The sequence below is a fragment of the Drosophila miranda genome (assembly GCF_003369915.1).
Source record: "Drosophila miranda strain MSH22 chromosome Y unlocalized genomic scaffold, D.miranda_PacBio2.1 Contig_Y2_pilon, whole genome shotgun sequence".
Classification (NCBI taxonomy): domain Eukaryota; kingdom Metazoa; phylum Arthropoda; class Insecta; order Diptera; family Drosophilidae; genus Drosophila; species Drosophila miranda.
The window spans coordinates 16,349,911-16,369,208 of record NW_022881614.1 but is presented as its reverse complement, the minus strand read 5'-3'; the positions used below and the strand labels follow the sequence as shown (position 1 = coordinate 16,369,208).

General features: G+C 50.7%; 1 protein-coding gene across 2 annotated transcripts in view; it reads right to left on the bottom strand.

Moving 5' to 3' along the window:
• Positions 1-19,298, bottom strand: part of LOC117193177 (putative phosphatidate phosphatase) — a 39,598-nt gene that overhangs the window by 17,521 nt on the left and 2,779 nt on the right. For both annotated transcript variants that reach the window (XM_033397915.1, XM_033397914.1), the window contains exon 2: positions 3,229-3,710. In XM_033397915.1, coding sequence (XP_033253806.1) covers positions 3,229-3,523 — 295 coding nt within the window. In that variant the 5' untranslated portion in view covers positions 3,524-3,710. The remainder of the gene's footprint in view (positions 1-3,228; positions 3,711-19,298) is intronic.

Sequence of the window (19,298 nt, the reverse complement as noted above, 5' to 3'; positions counted from 1 at the left end):
AACCAATGAAAAATCAACATCATCCGATAGTTTTGTATCTCTAAATCGGTGCTGTGGTGCATCTATTGTTGCCCTGCATCTGCATCTGTATCTGTGCGTGTCTGTTTGTTGTTGCATGGAAGGTAAACACCAACACCGAACCACACAATCACGCTCAATAAATTATTGAAGCGGCTGAGAGGCATAGACGACCCCCAAAATGGATTTCTGTATATGTTATGGGTTTAAAGACTCCCCCAACCCCCGGGAGAAAGGTGGTGGAGTCGGGAAAAGTGTGTGCCACCGCTCGTTCGCATTCAATTAACGTCAAAGGGAGCCGTCGCTTTGGGTTTGGTTCGTCTTGAGGTTGAGGTTGTGGCTGTGGTTGGGGATTGTTTTGCTAAGTGCCACCGACACTCTCCCTATGTCTGGGATCACTTTATCACTTTACACCCGAAGATCATTTGACGACAGAAGACAGAAAAGCATCTTCGTCGACCCACTAAAAACCAGATTTCCAAATGGACCACAAAATGTAGTCCGGCATACTTTCGGCCAGATATTTTGGTATTTTGTAACAGATTAAACTAATTGGAATTTATTTGGAAACCAAAACGAATCGCAGTGTTTCGTGTATCGTGTATTGTATTTCTTGTTTGTTGACTGTTTCCATGGTTTCTATAAATTTATTTTAAGAACTCTTGTCGGAGGTTTTACATTAGCTTTTAAGTTAACAAATCGATAAAGGAAATTGATTTTTCGATTATAGATTAATTCAATATGCGCACGGCAAGAGTTACTCAGATTACGAGACTCCCAAAAAAAAAAACAATTGCTATAAACGAAACTAAATCATGGACGCTATTGCCCCGGTTGTCTGGAGCTTATATATTCGTATTCGTGCTTGCACTTTTTTGGGTAATCTATTTTGATAGCCCAGAGAAGGCTTTATTGTCCCCGTCTCCTTTTGTTTTATGAGCAAAATACTTATGCGGATGATTCATTTGGGGACCTGGACTTATTCACGGGATCTCTTAAAGGCTCTTATTATGAGTCAAGCTTTGCGAAAGTTTTCCTGCTACCTGCCACATGTGTCACGCTGGGGCACGATCGGTCGGGTAACACAATAAGGCCATAAATTCAGGCCGAGGTCTATGGCTGATTGGAACGATCTACAACTCTTACGCATATCAGTTAGACAAATATGGCGACAGACTTTGTATGTGATGTAGTGCCAACTGCAAAAGTCTACAGATCTGTTTTGGGTAAGCGGTGAATCATCCATCCACCACCCCGCTTTGGAGGTAATCAGGAGAGCGAACGGACGGTCGAACGTGTTCTCAGGTAAGCTCTCAGTCAAACCGGTTGCGGTACAATGCAAGCTATTGATAGCTGTGGCTCTTGCCTCTTATTTTCATTGCTGTCGTTGCTTTTTATACCCCGTAATCGTAGAGTGCAAGCCACTCTTATACTTAGACCATGGAGTATATTCCTGATCAGCCGATTTGGCGTAACTTCTGAAGCTAAATCTTATATTTATCCGAAACGATTGATTGGCAGGGTGACTACATCTTCGTCGCCCCAAAATCTAGTCTTTTATATTCGTTTTCTTTTAGATTTTAAAACACAAAATGCTGATAATGTTTGAGCTGAAGAGAACTGCTGATTGTGAAATGCACAACAACTCCTCCGCCAGCATTTCCGCCACAGAGCTCCCAACTCCCCTCCCCCGGACCAAGAGACAAACCCACTGCAGGTTGTCCACCTTTTGGCTGACACAGTTTACTTGCGCTTTGGCTTTTGTTTAAACAAAAGGTAGGTGAAGCTCTTCAGCGGTGTGCAAACAGGGAAATGAAACATAAGTCAGCAATACAAATTGTTGCGGTTGACTTAACAAGTGATTTAAATACAGAAAAATATAGATATTTACTACACATGCGGTTGAATAGGCATTAATATGGAGTCACATTTTGAACTGCTAATCTATAAATTATGTAAAACGAGGGGGAACGTTGTGAGTTGCAGCGGACACCGCAACTCTACAGTTGTACCCGATACTAAATCAGTATGGCTCTCCTCCGGCAGACGCCGCTAATATTGAACGACACGACAAAGAGGGCGTGCGAGAGAGACAGAAAATCAGTCTGAGCGTGACGTCGGGGGCTGCGTAGCCAGTGCAAATTGATTTGTTCCTTTTGGCTATAAAAATGATCTGATCTGATACAGATTCAGCACTCTGATAGATATGATCATTATCTATGATTCTGCGTTTTTAGTTTTCTCGTATCCTCAATATTGTGGATGCAACAGATTTTCGTCTTTTGTGGGGGGAAGGGGGTGGGGCGAAATTTTGAGATATACGTTTTAAAGTGAGATCTAACAGGAGGGCGGATACCAAATTTGGTTACTCTAGCCTTAATAGTCTCTGAGATTTGTGAATATCCCCAGATTTTCATCCTTTGCGGGGGCGGAAGGGGGAGTGGCGAAATTTTGAAACAAACTCGTCTCGGTCCGATATATTAGGAGTGTGGATACCAAATTTGGTTGCTCTAGCTTTTATAGTCTCTGAGATCTAGGCGCTAATGTTTAACTCTAAGCAAAGCCGCCTATGCTACGTGTGTGTTAGAGAGAGACAGGGCGAGCAAAAATGAAATTGTTTTCTTGATGCTGGCTATAATAATATTACGATCTTATTCAAATTCTGCAGTCTAAAAGATATGGTCATTCCCTACGATTCTGCGTTTTTGGTTTTCTCGTATCTTTAAAATTGTGGATGCCACAGATTTTCGTCCTTTGTGGGGGCGGAAGTGGGCGGGGCGAAGCTTTGAAATATTTTTGTAGCAGTGACATATCACAGAAGTCTGGATCCGAAACATCGTTGCTCTAGCTCTTATAGTCTTTGAGCACTAGGCGCTAATAGGGACGGACAGACGGACAGACGGACGGACGGACAGACGGACAGACAGACATGGCTCAATCGACTCGGCTATTGATGCTGATCAAGAATATATATACCTTATGGGGTCGGAAACGATTCCTTCTGGACGTTACACACATCCACTTTTACCACAAATCTAATATACCCCAATACCCATTTTGAGTATCGGGTATAATAAACATTGCGGCAGCAAATAAACATTCCGTATTTACTTGAAGACGTTCCCATTGAATTTCAGGGCAATCAAGTCGAAATGTGATACATTGTGTACTTGTGGGATCAGGTGGATTATGCTACTGCTACAAGCTTACCGCAGAGTAAAATTAAAATGTCCAGACCCACGCGGCACAAGATTCTCTTATTTGTGTCCATGTTTTCGCGTTGCTCTTGCTGTTGCTGCTGCTGCTGCTGGCTCTCTTCTGCCTCCTGGAGACGCACCTCCACCAAGTTGCTGTAGTGGTTGTTATTGTTGCTATGATTATTGTTGTTAACAACCGAAACCGTCGACTGTCTGGTGTCGGCCACGTTAGCTTCTGTATCGGCACTCAATTGACTTGGCGGCCGCCGGAGCGGTGTTGTCTCGCTAACGGAAGATTCGTTACTCATGTTGGTGCTTTTGGGTGTAAAAACAGGTGATGCAAAAGCTTGCTTGCCCCAAGCTTTTCTCGTTTCTTTATATCTCTCGCGTTCGCGCTTTTTGCCGCTTGCTGGCAGTGAACTTGAGCTTAAGGCGCTTTCGACTTGACTCTCTCGGGCGAAGGTAGAAATTCCGAACTCACGTCATAGCCAGCCTCTGGCACGGATCATGTGGAAAGAAAGAGATAAATGTATTATGAGTAAATAATAAAATGTTGAATAATGGTAAAGTCGAGACGGAAGAGGGGGCATTGCGTGAGTAATGCGGCGGCGCGGATTCCCTAACGATAAAACAGACAGCTGTGACGATTCTTCCTTTTCCCCACTCTGATTCATACACATGTACATGTGTATGCATGTGTGTGTAAATCTTGATTGAAGAACTTTACGATTTATTAACACTCGACTGGAAATAACAACCGAGTTCTCAAACGGGTTAAGTGACGTCTATTCAAACGAGCAATTAACTTTCAATTTTTATTCAATTTAAGACTTGAGATTCTTCCACTCCTTTCCTCGAACATCTCGTTACGAGTATTCCTGGAACCTTGGGTATCCATTCAATCGAGCATCTACACTCTACAGCATGAACTGCCATTCTTTCGTTCTCTTCTAGAACATCGTGAATTTCTATAATTTTGTGCAATCAACTCGGCCATCAACTCGGTAATGACCAACTAGGGGCACGCCAACTGCTTCAGGTTCAACAAGGCCCCTTAATTTAACAAAACCCCAAGTGGCAAACGTCTGTCAGATTCTCAGCAATGCAATGCTCCACTGTGCACGATCCGTTCAGAAGGAGCAAGAGCCCACTCATTGGTGAGAGGAGGGGATGGAAATCGAAGTTGTCAGCTTCGATTATGGCCGGGCCAAAGCAGCCAGAGCCATGGCAATCCTCCATTCGATCAGACAACGACTATTTATAGATAGCAGAGACTACAGAGAGAAAACTAAAAACGCAGAATCATAGATAATGAGCATATCTATCAGATTGCTGAATCTTGATCAGATCGGATAGCCAAAAGGAACAAATCAATTTGCAGTGGCTACGCAGCCCCCGACGTCACGCTCAGACTGATTTTCTGTCTCTCTCGCACGCACTCTTTGTCGTGTCGTTCAATATTAGCGGCGTCTGCCGGAGAGAGCCATACTGACTTAGTATCGGGTATAACTGTAGAGTTGCGGTGTCCGCAGCAACTCACAACGTTCCACCTCGTTTTGATTAGAATTTTGCAGCGAATCGGACCGTTGCCGTGGTTTAAAGTCCAAAGTAAAGCAGTCCCAACGGATCAAGAAACACAAAAGCGAACGGAGACTCAAGTGTGTATACCAAAAAGTGCGTATGCCAAGCCGCACAAAACCGCGAGTGTGTATACCCAAAAGTGTGTATACCAAGGCATAGAAAATCGCGAGTGTGTGTGTGTAAATAGAAACTCGGAGGGATACTTAAAAGAAAACGAAAAAACAAAAGAAAGACACGGACAACAGTATTGTCGTCGTAGTTGCTTTGTGCATGAGACGATCGACAGGTCCAAATTTTGCACTGTGGGACAATAAGTATAAAAAATGAGTGGAAATATGAATTTCAATATTGAGAAACTGGACGAAAACAATTATAGCACATGGGAAGTTTTGATGAGAAGTGTTCTCATACAAAATGATTTGTGGCCAATCGTCAGTGGTAAAATTGAACTTAGTGAAAGTGCAACAAATGAGCAACGTGCAGCTTTTGAACTAAAGGATCAAAAGGCGTTGGCGTCAATTTTACTTTGTGTTAAATCGACCCAACTCAACAATATTAAAAATTGTGTATCGTCGTCACAGGCATGGCAAAAGCTAAATAAAATTCACAGGCCAAGCGGACCAGCAAGGGTAGTGCTTTTAATTAAACAATTGTTGACGTTAAAAATGTCGGATGGTATAAGTGCACAGGAATATTTGCGGAAATTCCAGGTGGTACACGAGGCTTTAGCAGAGGTCAACATAAAGGTTGATGAAAAGATCTTATCAGTTGTGTTGCTAAATGGTTTGCCTAAATCGTATGAAAGTTTTGTTGTTGCGATTGAGACGCGAGATGATTTGCCGAGCTTGAGCATGCTAAAAATAAAAATTTCTGAAGAAGCGAATAGGCAGGAAGATAGCATTAGCAAGGAAATTACAAGTAGCGCGGAACTACACGTCAGTTATGACAACAACAATTTTAAGAAAAACTTTAAGAAGGGCAAAAAGTGTTTTAAGTGCGGAAAGGAAGGGCATTTTAAATCGGAATGCCGTGCTAAAAGCAAGCAGGAAGGAGCAAACAACAATGGCGCAAACAGTAAAAGCGGGGAAAGATTGGGTACAATGCTTTGCGTAACCGAATATGCCAAAGTGGAACCAGAAAAATATGTACCAATCCTAAGTTTAGCTAAGCCAAATGACCAGATGTTAAATGCATGGTGCATAGACAGTGGCGCAACGGCGCATCTATGTTGTGACAAGGAACACTTTGTGTCGTTCACGGAAGATAATCAAAAAGTATTTTTAGCCGGCGGTAAATCACTTATTGCTGAAGGGCATGGAACTGTTCAAGTAAAGTTCGGTGATAGATCCGTTACGCTGAAAAAGGTTATCTTGGTACCAGATTTGCAGTACAATTTTATATCGGTCACAAAACTATTAAAACATGGAAAAAAAGTTGTGTTTGAGAAAAATCAAGCGATGATTTTTGAAAACGGAAAAATAGTTATAAATGCACATCTGGAAAATGGATTGTTTATGGTTCAGGACAATCAGGAAAAGGGTATGAACATTGTAAATGTTGAGGCAGATGCATTCAAATGGCACAATAGGTTCGGCCATGTACATTTTGACGCATTAAAGTGTGAGGAACCGTGGTTCCCACAGGCCGAATTCGACCAAGGCATAGCCGGATAAAGGCGGAGGGACGGTCGGATAAAGGCTGCTGGCTGGCTGGATAAGGCGAAGGTCAGCCCAGATACCCACGGATAGCCGGATGCGGCGAAGAGCCCAAGGGCCCCGAGAGGAGAAGTGTCCCGCTCTCGGAGCAAGAGAAACGCGAGAGGCAGAGGAGACGGCGGGATCGGGCCGGCAGCGATCCGACGCATGACCAAATAAGGGCATGGGATCACGCCACCGGCCAGGCCCCGTTACGAAGGCCGTGGAAACCAGGAGACGGCGATGGAAAACTACCAACGCCGAGCCGGGGCCCGTCAAGGGGCTATAAAAGGAGGCTGCGGCAACGAAGCGGCTCTCTTTTTTCCGTGGAGAAGTGATCGCGCGCGCACGTTGAAACCCCGTCGAAACGTGAGAGTAATACCCGGTACGGTTCGAAGAAGTGCAGTGAAGCGAATAACAACAGGAAGACAGGCCCCGCCTGCCCCAGAGTGAGTCTAAGTTAAGAGGTGATCCACAGTTGCCGGCGGAAGCTAAGAGGGGAGTGCGAGACGTAGAGTGCGGATTTGCGTGGCGGGCCAAAGCAATAGCGGAGGTCAAACTGCCCCAATCAACAGCCTCAACGCTGCCACACCCGACGAGAGCCCACGCGTGGTGGAGATCCATAGATAAGCTGAATTGTAGCATCTAGCCCTAAGTCCTAATATAAGTACGAATAAAGAGAGATTCGATTAAAGAAAAGGAAGGTCTAATCATTTGTCGTTGGGGGCAACAATAAAAATACGTTGCGACGAATCGGCCGACCGCTGAGCGAGCCCAGCAAACTCAAGCGAACCAAGAAGCAGGTCCGTTACAACTGGCGCCCAACGTGGGGCCTACAACGACAAATAGTAGGACAAAGGGAGGAGAAATATAGATGAGAGAATGGGGAAGGGACAATGGATCCACCGGTTGAGAAAGGAGGAGCTTGTCCAATGCGGCCACGCCTTCGGCGTGCGGCTGGAGGGCACAGTGGACGAAATGAGAAGAACATTTAAGGAGTGGATGAGGGAACACGAAGATGAGTCGGAGTGGGCCGATCTGATTGAGGTATGGGAGTGTCGGGCGGACAGGTCCTCGCCGACACCCCGGGCGGACGACAAACAAGCCGCGTACGAGCACCCGGCACCCCCACCCGGCGCAACCGCGGCGACGCTGTGGAGGTCCCCAGTCGACATACAGAGAGAATTGATAGCGAGTCTCTCAGTGCCAATACCGGAACGCTCGCACACGGGGACGCCTAGCAGGCCCCGCCACCAAGGAAGGGATCGAAGCCGAGAGACCGAAAGAGGGAGAACCGAACCAGCCACAATACGGCCAGCACACCTGGACTACGCTAGAGTGGCGAAACAGGTGAGAGAGTGGTCGTTCCGGTTCGACGGGACGACGAAGCCTCTCGAGTTCTTGGAGCAGGTCGAGTGGTCCGCCGAGACGTACGGTCTGGATCCGGATCTGGTCCCAAGGGCGATGCCGGAGCTGCTAAAAGGGCGGGCGCTGATGTGGTTCGTGGCGAACAATCGACAGTGGAGAACGTGGAAAGAGTTCTCGTCGAGCTTCCAGGCTTACTTTCTGCCGCGGGGATACTTTGAGAAGTTGCTGCAGGAAGTGAGGATGAGGAAACAGAAATGGGGCGAGCCATTCAAAGAGTATATGGTAGAGATGCAGACACTTATGCGACCCCTGAAATGTCCCCAAGAGGAGCAGACGGAGCTGATTCGTGAGAATAGCATGCCCGATCTGAGAGCGTATATGAGGCCGCACCGGTGCAAGGACCTCGACACCATGATGGAACTGGCAGACGAGTTCGAGGCGTTGGAGAGGGACCGCCTAGAGTTCCAACGGGAGAATCCAACCGTGAAAGCCCGGGCAGCGAATCCCTTCCACAAGCCAGCCGAGACGACGGCCTGTCGGCGATGCAAGGACGGCCCGCTGGACGGAGCAGCACTTGAGGAGAGGGGAGAGCGTGTCATTAGGCCGACACCGACCAACGGCAATATCGAGAACGGATATGTCAAGAATCCGGCCCAGGCGTGCCGAAGGTGTGGGAGCGCGGATCATTGGAGCCGGGAGTGCAATGGCCGACCTCTCACCTACTGCTGGAGATGCGGAAAAGTGGGCATCTCGGCATGGCAATGCTGCAGGAAGACGGGAAACGCCCCGCGACCCACGCCGCGGAGGGCCGTGCCAGGGTCGCAAGAAACGGTCCCTCAAGCCTAGTCGGCAGGCTGACCAGCGAGGAGGAACAGTTATCCGCATTAGTGGAGGTCGCGGGCATGGAGCTGCAAGCCACGGTGGATACAGGAGCTACCAGCAGTTTCGTGAGCCGCGAGCTGGCGGACCGACTAAAGGGTGAAGGCCGGGAGGCGGCGGCAAGGAAAAGGGTGAGGTTGGCGGATGGCCATAGCCAGGAGGTCACGTGCCAGATTGAAACGAAGGTATGCTTTGGGAACAAGGAGATCCCAATGGTGCTACTCGTATTGCCGGGTGTGATTGATGAGTTAATGTTGGGATGGGATTTTCTCCGCGCGGTCGGGGCAGTGGTGACCTGTGCAGGGCACAGGGTGGTGATCCCTGCCCAAGATCGGGAACGAGGAGACCAGGAGGAAAGACTGTCCGTGGCGAAGGCCGATGCTGGAGACACGGCTCCGGAGTCCGACAACGAAACGGACACGGCCCTAAGAATGGCCGCCAGAGGGGTGTCAGCGGGCATGAGGCAGAATAAGGGGGCGAGGGAAGAGCCAGTGGAGGAATTCTTAGCCCGAGAGTTAGAGGCATTTTCCAGGATCAAGGGGGTGTCTAATGTGGCGGTGCACACAATCACCATGAGTGACCCGCAACCGATTAAGCAAAGATATTACCCGAAGAACCCCAAAATGCAGGCCGAGATTAACCAGAAAGTGGACGAACTAGTAGAAATGGGATGCATAGAGCCGTCAAAGAGCCCCTACAGTTCGCCTATAGTGATGGTAAAGAAGAAAAATGGCAAATGGAGATTGTGCGTGGACTTTCGTCAAGTTAACGCGAGATCAGTAAAGGACGCGTACCCAATGCCCAGGATCGATTACATCCTCGATCAACTGCGGGAAGCGAAATTCATAAGTAGCCTAGATCTGAAGGATGGATATTGGCAGATCCCCCTGGCCGAGAGCAGCCGGCCGATCACGGCGTTCACGGTGCCCGGAAAGGGGCTATACCAATGGAAGGTGATGCCGTTTGGGTTACACTCCGCGTCGGCCACCTTCCAACGGGCGTTAGACCAAGTGATTGGGCCAGAAATGATGCCGCACGCGTTCGCATACCAGGATGACATAGTGGTCATCGGGCGAACAGAGGAAGAACACCGAAGAAACCTGAAAGAGGTGTTTCGACGGCTGCGCTTGGCGAACCTGCGGCTGAACGCAGACAAGTGCGAGTTCTTTAGGAAAGAGCTGCGGTATCTAGGCCACAAGGTGACCGGTGAGGGGATATGTACAGACCCCGAGAAAGTCGCAGCCATAGCCGAATTGAAACCGCCGACAAATGTCAAGGAGCTGAGACAGTACTTGGGAGTGGCCTCATGGTACCGGAGGTTCGTGCCCGACTTCGCCACCCTCGTGCAGCCCCTGTCCGGGCTCCTCAAGAAGAAGACGGAATGGGTCTGGACACAAGAACGGCAAGAAGCGTTCGAGGAGGTGAAAAGACGACTAGTGGCGGACCCCGTGCTGGCGTGCCCCGACTTCTCGAAGAAGTTCATTCTGCAGACAGACGCCAGTTATTACGGGCTGGGTGCGATTCTCACGCAGGAGACGGAAAGGGGCGAACGGGTAATATCATATGCTAGCAGGACGCTAAATGGACCCGAAAGGAACTATTCGGCGACCGAGAAAGAATGTCTGGCCATTGTGTGGGCCATCCGCCGGTTGAGGCCATACTTGGAAGGATATCGCTTCAAGGTGGTCACGGACCACATGGCTCTGAAATGGCTAAATAGCATAGAAAGTCCGTCGGGAAGAGTGGCGAGATGGGCATTAGAGTTACAGCAGTACGACTTTGAAGTTGCGTACAGGAAAGGACAGCTCAACGTGGTAGCCGACGCACTCTCCCGACAACCGGTGGAGGAGCGAGGCCGTCGGATAAGAAGTGAGGAGGGAACACAGCCAGTAGGCGAGCCGCCCTGCAAGTGGTTAGAGGGCATGGTAGAAAAGATCAGAAAAGAATCCCCGAAGTACCCCGACTATGTGGAGAAGGGGGGAAACTTGTACAGGCACATTCCTCACCGGGCAGGGAGCGAAGAAGTCGCCTCGTGGAAGTTATGTGTGCCGAAATATGCCCGAGAAAGGGTCTTAAAGGAAAGCCACGATAGTCCGGAAGCAGGCCACGCCGGCGGAAGGAGAACCGCGGCACGGGTGGCAGCAAGATATTACTGGCCAGGGATGTACAGGGACGTGAGGGCCTACGTGCGGAAGTGCGAACTATGTCTTCGCTATAAGCCAAGTCAGCTACAAGCGGCAGGAGAAATGTTGACACAGGTGCCGGAAGAACCATGGGCAACGGTATGCGCGGACTTTGTGGGTCCTCTGCCGAGGTCGAAACATGGGAACTCGATGTTGTTGGTGCTGGTGGATCGATTCTCCAAGTGGACCGAGATGGTGCCGCTGAGGAAGGCCACAGCAGAGGCACTAATAAAGGCCTGTCGGGAGCGTATAATAGCCCGTTTTGGCACGCCCAAAGTCTTCATTACGGACAATGGGGTGCAGTTTGCAAGCAGGGCATTTACAAGATTCCTGGAGCAGCTAGGAGTTCGTCACCAGTTTACGGCGCCATACACGCCGCAAGAGAATCCGACAGAGCGAACGAACAGAACGGTAAAGACCATGATAGCTCAGTTTACCGAGGGTGATCAAAGGTGTTGGGATGAAAAATGGCCGGAGCTGATGCTGGCCATGAATTCGGGAGTGTCGGATACAACGGGATATTCACCGGCGTTCGTGGTGCAAGGAAGGGAACCCCGGCTGCCAAAGGCCCTATATGACGAGGAGACGGTAGGCACGGGACAAGGCACAGCGACGCCGGATGAAAATGCGAAGAAATTAAAGGAGCTGTTTCAGTTGGTTCGACGCAACTTGGAAAGGGCAGCCCAGGATCAGGCCAGGCATTACAACCTGAGAAGAAGACCGTGGAGACCCAAAGTGGGAGAGGTCGTGTGGGCCAAACAGCACCACCTTTCCAATGCAGCGGAGGGATTCGCCGCGAAGCTGGCACCAAGGTACGATGGGCCATACCAGATAGAGGACTTTATATCGCCGGTTATCTGCAACCTAAGAAAGGAGGGCGACAGGAAGAAGAGAACGGCACACATACGAGATCTGAAACCCCAACCCGAGGAGCGAGAGACACAGGGGTGAAGGAGAATGGCTGTAATAGGTCGCCCTAAAGGGTCACGCAGGACCAGGAACGGTAGAGTGCCACGCAGGACACTGGGGAAGGGTGCCGCGCAGGACACGCACGAGACTCGTCAGCACGCAGGGTGATGGACTTGTGCACTTAGATTAAAAAAAAAAAAAGGCGAACAGGAAGACTGTGTTTGGAGAAATCTGAAAGAAGCGAAGATTAGTAAAAAGAAAGGAAAATAAAACGAGAAGAGGAAAAGCGCAGCAAACCTGAACAGGAAACGCGGCCCCCAAAGCTGGGAGGCGAATCCAGGGTCGGGGAGTGTAATCTCAGACAGCGGATGACCAGGAAAAACCCAGGGGCCAGGTTCACGCCTCAACGCGGACTCACGGGGCAACTACGAGCGTCGGGCCGGAACGACGGGTGCCGCTCATGCGTGGACTACCGGGCGAGGAGTCGGATGATCCTCGGGTCCGAGCCACTGTGTGAGGGAGACACCCGTCAAAAGAGTCCGGCCGGTGGCGCAAAGGAGTTGCCCTGGGATGTGAGCCCAAGATTCCAGCCCGGGCGGAGGGTCGGATGACCCATTGTTCACGAGCGGAATCGCGGCAAGCGGCCCGCATTGAGGGCAGAGGGCGAGCTGGAAAGGGAGAAAGGATGGAGTAAAAGTCATCCGGGTCGGGAGAACTCACCCAGGCCAAGGAGGGTCCGAGCAGCACAGGTCGGCGGTAGCATGTAAGAATAAATAACAATTTTTTTATAACAATTAAAAGTAAATAATTAGCAATCCATCAATCCATTAAATAGCAATTAAAATAAACAAGAATAAAGGGCTGAATAAAAGTTGTGAATAAGCAAAAATAAAATGGGGGAATAAAAAGCAAAATAATCATGAACGGGAAGGGGGTGGGTCCATCAAAGATGGAAAAGTTTTATCCATGAGCCAACAGAGAAACGCGGCGAGAACACAACAGTATCCAAAAAAGAAGGGATAAGGCGAAATCGGCTAGAGAGCGGAGAGCGCGCCGGCACTCGCACAACCAGGGGAAAGATGCCGTTAGAGAGCGCGGCCGGCAGAGAGACGAGGCTGAGGGCCATGAGTACAGACGCAACAACCGTTAGAACCAGGCGGGAGAGACCGAGACACGGAGCACCGGCACCGGTAGAGGGAACGATTGGCAATGCAACGCGTGTATATAGGCGGGTGGAAAACGGAACAGCGAACACTTGAAGGTAGTTATCACCAGAAAGAACGCAAGAAAGGCAGCAAAAAAAATGGAGATGAAACGCGGGCTCAACCACGAGGATGGCAGGAAAAAGATGGATGATATGAGGGCCTTCCTGGAGGAGCAACAGGCGTTCGTGGGAGGAGGGGGCTATCGCGCCGGTACTTCTCGTCAGCGACGGGCGTCTCTGCTCTCGCGTAGCGACGAGGAGGATTGGTGCGATGGCTCCCAGTTCCTTCAACTGCTGGCCTCGCCGTTGGTGTCACCGGCGCCATCGGGGCACGACTCGGTGTCGCCGACGGTGTCATCGGATGAGGAGGAGGAGGAAGACGACGAGGTCATATGCACCGACGGCCCGCGCGCGCCAACCGCTCAGGAGAAGGCCAGATGGAGACGGCAGCAAAGGGCGGAGCCGGAGACGAGGAATGGAAGGCCGTTGACCCTGCGCGACAAAATTGAGGCGGTGAGGCGGAGGTTTCAGGAGGCGACGCCGGAGGAGAAGCGCCGGATGCACCAAGTGCTGGAGAGGGCGCGGGCGATCAGGCGGCGGAGGGACGAGCGGATGGAGGCGCGGCGGCGACAGGCGGAAAGAGCCGCCAGTACGGAGGAGCACGGCCAAGAGAGCGACGAGGCGCCGCCACCCCCACCATTCCGGGTGGTGCTGCCGCCGATGCAGCCCCGGACCGACGAGGCGGAGACCGAGGGAACGCCGCCCCAGGCCACGGGCAAGCAGGCTACGAACCCAGAGGCCGAGTGGCAGCGGCGGCTGCAGCAGGCCGAGGAGGAGGAAGGCGAGCTGTGGCAGCCTACGCCACCGGCCGAGGATGACGAGGGCCCCGAGAGGCGGCAGCCGCAGGCCGAGGAGGAGCAGCACCAGCAGCACCAGCAGCAGCAGCAGCAGCACCAGCAGCAGCAGCAGCAGCACCAGCAGCAGCAACAGCAGCACCAGCACCAGCAGCACCAGCAGCCGCATCACCAGCAGCAGGGGCAGGAGCAGTGGCAGCAGCAACCACAGTGGAGGGGACCGGAGGCGGCCGTAATGGGTCCGTATGTATCGCAGGAGGTGCGGACCGCCGTGCGCCAGGGGATGGTGTGGCACCACCAGACCTTGCACATCACGTGGGCCTCGGGGCCCGCCCCGAGCGAAGCCCAGCCAGAGGCCGGCGCCCGGGTGTGGGAGGAGAGTCCACGCGGCAGCAACAGCAGGGACCCGCGGAGGAGGGACCCCGGACCCGCCCCCACGACCTCAGCGGCAGCAATGCCGACGGCGGAGGCAGCGATGCGGACTGCAGAAGCGGCGAAGGTGACAGCAGAGACGCAGGCCGCGGAAATGGCGACGGCGGCCCAGCCGGCGACGGCGGTCCAGACAGCGACGGCCGAGACAGCGGCAGAGGCGGCGACGGCGGCAGCAGAGACGCAGACCGCGGAAAAGGCGACGGCGGCCCAGACGGCGACGGCCGAGGCAGCGGCAGAAGCCGAGCCGCGGGCCGCGGAAACGGCGACGGCGGTCCAGACAGCGACGGCCGAGACAGCGGCAGAGGCGGCGACGGCGGCAGCAGAGACGCAGACCGCGGAAACGGCGACGGCGGCCCAGACGGCGACGGCCGAGGCAGCGGCAGAAGCAGAGACGCGGGCCGCGGAAACGGCGACGGCGGCGACAGCACCGACGGAGGTGGAACTCGAGGCTTGGGAGCGCGGACCGTGGGTGTGGCCCGCACCGGAGAGGTCGACGGCGGCCGAGCGCCCGGCTCTGAAGCGACAGGCCTCCTGCCCGGAGCCCTGTGCAGGACCGAAGCGACCGGCCCTGCAACGGCAGAGCTCGGCACCAGCAGCCACGGTCCACTGGAGGGCGATCCCGCGGGAGGAGTGGCCGGCGGCGGTGATCCGCGCGCAGGCCCAGATTCGCCTCGTGGGTAGGAGGGTGAAGAAGCTGGTGAGCGAGCGGGGTACCCGGTACCGCATTGCGATGTCGGCCACGCGCACGGAGGTGTTCCGCGAGCACAAGTAAGGAAAAAAAGGGGGAAAGAAAAAAAAGAGAAAATGAATAAAGAGAGAAGAAAAAGAGAAAAGTGGAATACGTACGGGGGAGAGATATCGAGTGGATCGCCTAAGCACCCCCACACCTTATCGATAGGTGGGGATTCGGCCCCAGCCAGAAAATTGCAATGGCTGGCAGCGCCGCCCGAGCAAAGGCGCCAGAGGGCGCCAGGGCGCCCGTGATCCCAGATGCCGTAAGGAGCGCGCGTAAAATGGGGCCGTTTGAATGAGGAAAGCACACTCCGTCGCAAGGTCGCGGAAAACGGGAGTATTCCGCTGCGGGAAGAAAGAGGGGGGTGTGAGGAACCGTGGTTCCCACAGGCCGAATTCGACCAAGGCATAGCCGGATAAAGGCGGAGGGACGGTCGGATAAAGGCTGATGGCTGGCTGGATAAGGCGAAGGTCAGCCCAGATACCCACGGATAGCCGGATGCGGCGAAGAGGCCAAGGGCCCCGAGAGGAGAAGTGTCCCGCTCTCGGAGCAAGAGAAACGCGAGAGGCAGAGGAGACGGCGGGATCGGGCCGGCAGCGATCCGACGCATGACCAAATAAGGGCATGGGATCACGCCACCGGCCAGGCCCCGTTACGAAGGCCGTGGAAACCAGGAGACGGCGATGGAAAACTACCAACGCCGAGCCGGGGCCCGTCAAGGGGCTATAAAAGGAGGTTGCGGCAACGAAGCGGCTCTCTTTTTTCCGTGGAGAAGTGATCGCGCGCGCACGTTGAAACCCCGTCGAAACGTGAGAGTAATACCCGGTACGGTTCGAAGAAGTGCAGTGAAGCGAATAACAACAGGAAGACAGCCCCGCCTGCCCCCAGAGTGAGTCTAAGTTAAGAGGTGATCCACAGTTGCCGGCGGAAGCTAAGAGGGGAGTGCGAGACGTAGAGTGCGGATTTTCGTGGCGGGCCAAAGCAATAGCGGAGGTCAAACTGCCCCAATCAACAGCCTCAACGCTGCCACACCCGACGAGAGCCCACGCGTGGTGGAGATCCATAGATAAGCTGAATTGTAGCATCTAGCCCTAAGTCCTAATATAAGTACGAATAAAGAGAGATTCGATTAAAGAAAAGGAAGGTCTAATCATTTGTCGTTGGGGGCAACAATAAAAATACTTTGCGACGAATCGGCCGACCGCTGAGCGAGCCCAGCAAACTCAAGCGAACCAAGAAGCAGGTCCGTTACAAAAGGAAATGGTTAACAAGGAGATGGTAATAGGTCTCAAGGGCATATACAAGCCAAAACAAGTGTGTGCAACATGCGCAAAAAGTAAAATTTTCGTGCAACCATTTCAATCGAGCACAAACAGGTCAAAGGGCGTTCTAGACTTAATACATACTGATGTATGCGGTCCAATGCAAAAGCAGTCAATGGGAGGCAATCGATATATCGCCACATTTATTGATGATTGTTCAAGATATGTATCAGTTAGTTTCCTAAAAACCAAAGATCAGGTTTTCGAGGCTTTTAAAGAATTTAAAAGTCAAGTTGAGTGCCAAAATGGGAGAAAAGTCAAGGTTTTACGAAGCGACAATGGCCGAGAATACATATCAAACGTTTTTGATAATTACCTAAACCAAAATGGAATAAAGCGAAAATTAACAGTGCCATATACACCTCAACAAAACGGAGTTGCAGAAAGGGCCAACAGAACATTGGTAGAAATGGCAAGAAGTATGCTGCTGCATGCTGGGTTAAGTGAATGCTATTGGGCAGAAGCGATTCGAACTGCCACGTATTTGCGAAATAGAGTGGCAAGCAGCTGCTTGAGCGGGGTGACACCTTTTGAAATATGGACAGGTAGAAAGCCAGTGGTATCGCATTTAAGAGTTTTTGGCTCAGTAGCGATAGCTCTAGATAAAACAAAGAAATAAAAGTTCGCTTAGAGTATATAATGGTGGGCTACTCGGATACAGCCAAAGCATACCGTTTGGTCAGTAAAGAAACCAGGAAACTCGTAGAGAGTAGGGATGTCATTTTTGTAGAACCTGAAGGGGGCAAACTAGATGCATCATGTTCCAATGACATGGCATCAATTGAGGTTCAACAAAACCAGGACTCTGAACCAGAAATGGATTGCGAGCAATTTAAAGATCCAGAAAATGAGCCAGAAAATCAGGAGGAGATTAGGTCTAGTATTGACATTCTTGTAATTCCAGAACCAATAAGAGGACCAGGACGCCCAACCATAGTACGGACGGGCAAACCAGGACGACCAAGGAAACAGTATCATATGCTCAATGCGATACTGGCAGCAGACGTACAAGTTCCACAAAACTACGCACAAGCTGAACGGTCTACTGAAGGCGAGATATGGAAAGCATCAATGAAGGACGAGTACGAATCTCTCGTGAAGAACGGCACGTGGTCGCTTACTAAATTGCCTAGCGGGAAAAAGTCCATTGGATGCAGATGGGTTTACGCAGTTAAGTCCAATCCGGATGGAAGCGTGAACAGGCTCAAATCACGTCTGGTGGCGAAAGGTTGTAGCCAACGCTACGGGATCGACTACAAGGAAACATTTGCACCAGTTGTACGCCACGCAACTATCAGGTTGATAATTGCACTTGCAGTCGAACATGGTCTCCACCTACATCAAATGAGGTTTTTATGAGACAACCTGAGGGCTTCATCAGCGAAGTTCACCCAAATCACGTTTTGAGGCTTCAAAAGTATATATGGCCTAAAACAATCAGGAAGAGTGTGGAACTCTACGTTGGATGCAACGCTGAGACGCATTGGTTTTATACCGACTGTCAACGAACCCTGTCTGTATTGTAAGCCAGGTAAAAATATGTATCTAATAGCTGTCTACGTAGATGACATTATTTTGGCGTGTAAGGACCTAGATGATATATCTGATATCAAGATAAAGATCGCAGCAGAATTTGATGTGGTTGATGTGGTTGCTCGAACAGTATAATTTGAAAGATTGTCGACAGACGTCCACGCCTCTTGAAGCTGGTTACCAGGTGGCATGCAACAAAGAGGACTGCCGCAGGGTCGACATCACATCGTTCCAAAAGCTAATTGGAGAGTTATCTTATCTTGCTGTTATGACTCGTCCGGACATTGCGCATTCGGTGAACAAATTAGCACAACGTAACAAGGATCCTCATTCCGAGCATGAAGCGGCAGCCAAGCACATCCTTCGATATTTGGCAAAAACTATCGACTGGGAGATATGCTACACAAAGCAAGGAAAGGCAATTGAGTGTTTTGTTGATGCAGATTGGGCAAGTGATATGACGAACCGAAAGTCATTCACTGGCTATGTATGCATGTTGGCAGGAGGAGCGGTTTCTTGGGAGTCAAGAAAGCAATCGACGGTAGCCCTCAGTTCCACGGAGGCAGAGTACATAGCCTTATCATCTGCAGCAAAAGAGGCGATATACTTTCGCAGCCTACTGATTGACTTGAAGCTGATGTCCAAGGAGAAACCACATGTTTCATGCACGTACAAAGCACATCGACGTCAAGATACATCATATTCGAGAGGTTCTCAAGAGAGGTGAAGTCAACATTGCGTATCTGCCAACCGATGAGATGATAGCAGATGTCCTCACAAAGAACTTAGCCAAGGTTAAGCACCATAAATTTGTATTTGCATTTGGTTTAAAAGATCGTTTATAAGTGCTTGACATGTTATTGAATATTAGTTAAGTATATTTTAAGTTTGTAAACATGCGTTGTGTTGAGGAGGAGTGTTCAGAGTGACCGCCACGATAATTAGATATTGATCTCTAACAACACTGCGCATGTGCCCTGCTGCATATCGATGTTCTCATATCGATATTCTTCTTTCGGCGTCTGTCTCTTGCGTATGTTACTCGGAAGCACACATAATTCTGTATACTGATCTTCTGCTGTCTTACAAATAAAATAACTTTAACAGGGTTTGTAAAGTGAAAAGATTTATATGGAGTATATTTTGTTGTTTAGAAACAGTACATATTTTAAGAATTTCAAGATATGTTCACGCTTGGATCTAATTTACGATCAATTACGATGTAATGATCTGGCTTCGATTTATTTACAGAATTCATCGGAACCCAGGGGATCGGAGATTTTGAAACAGAAATTCTACTAAATCTTTCACAGGCAGACAGTTGAAGGAAATGCTGGCGCTTCGGCAGACTTTTCCTTTTCATATGGCAGCCACTCAACAGTCAGTTTTTC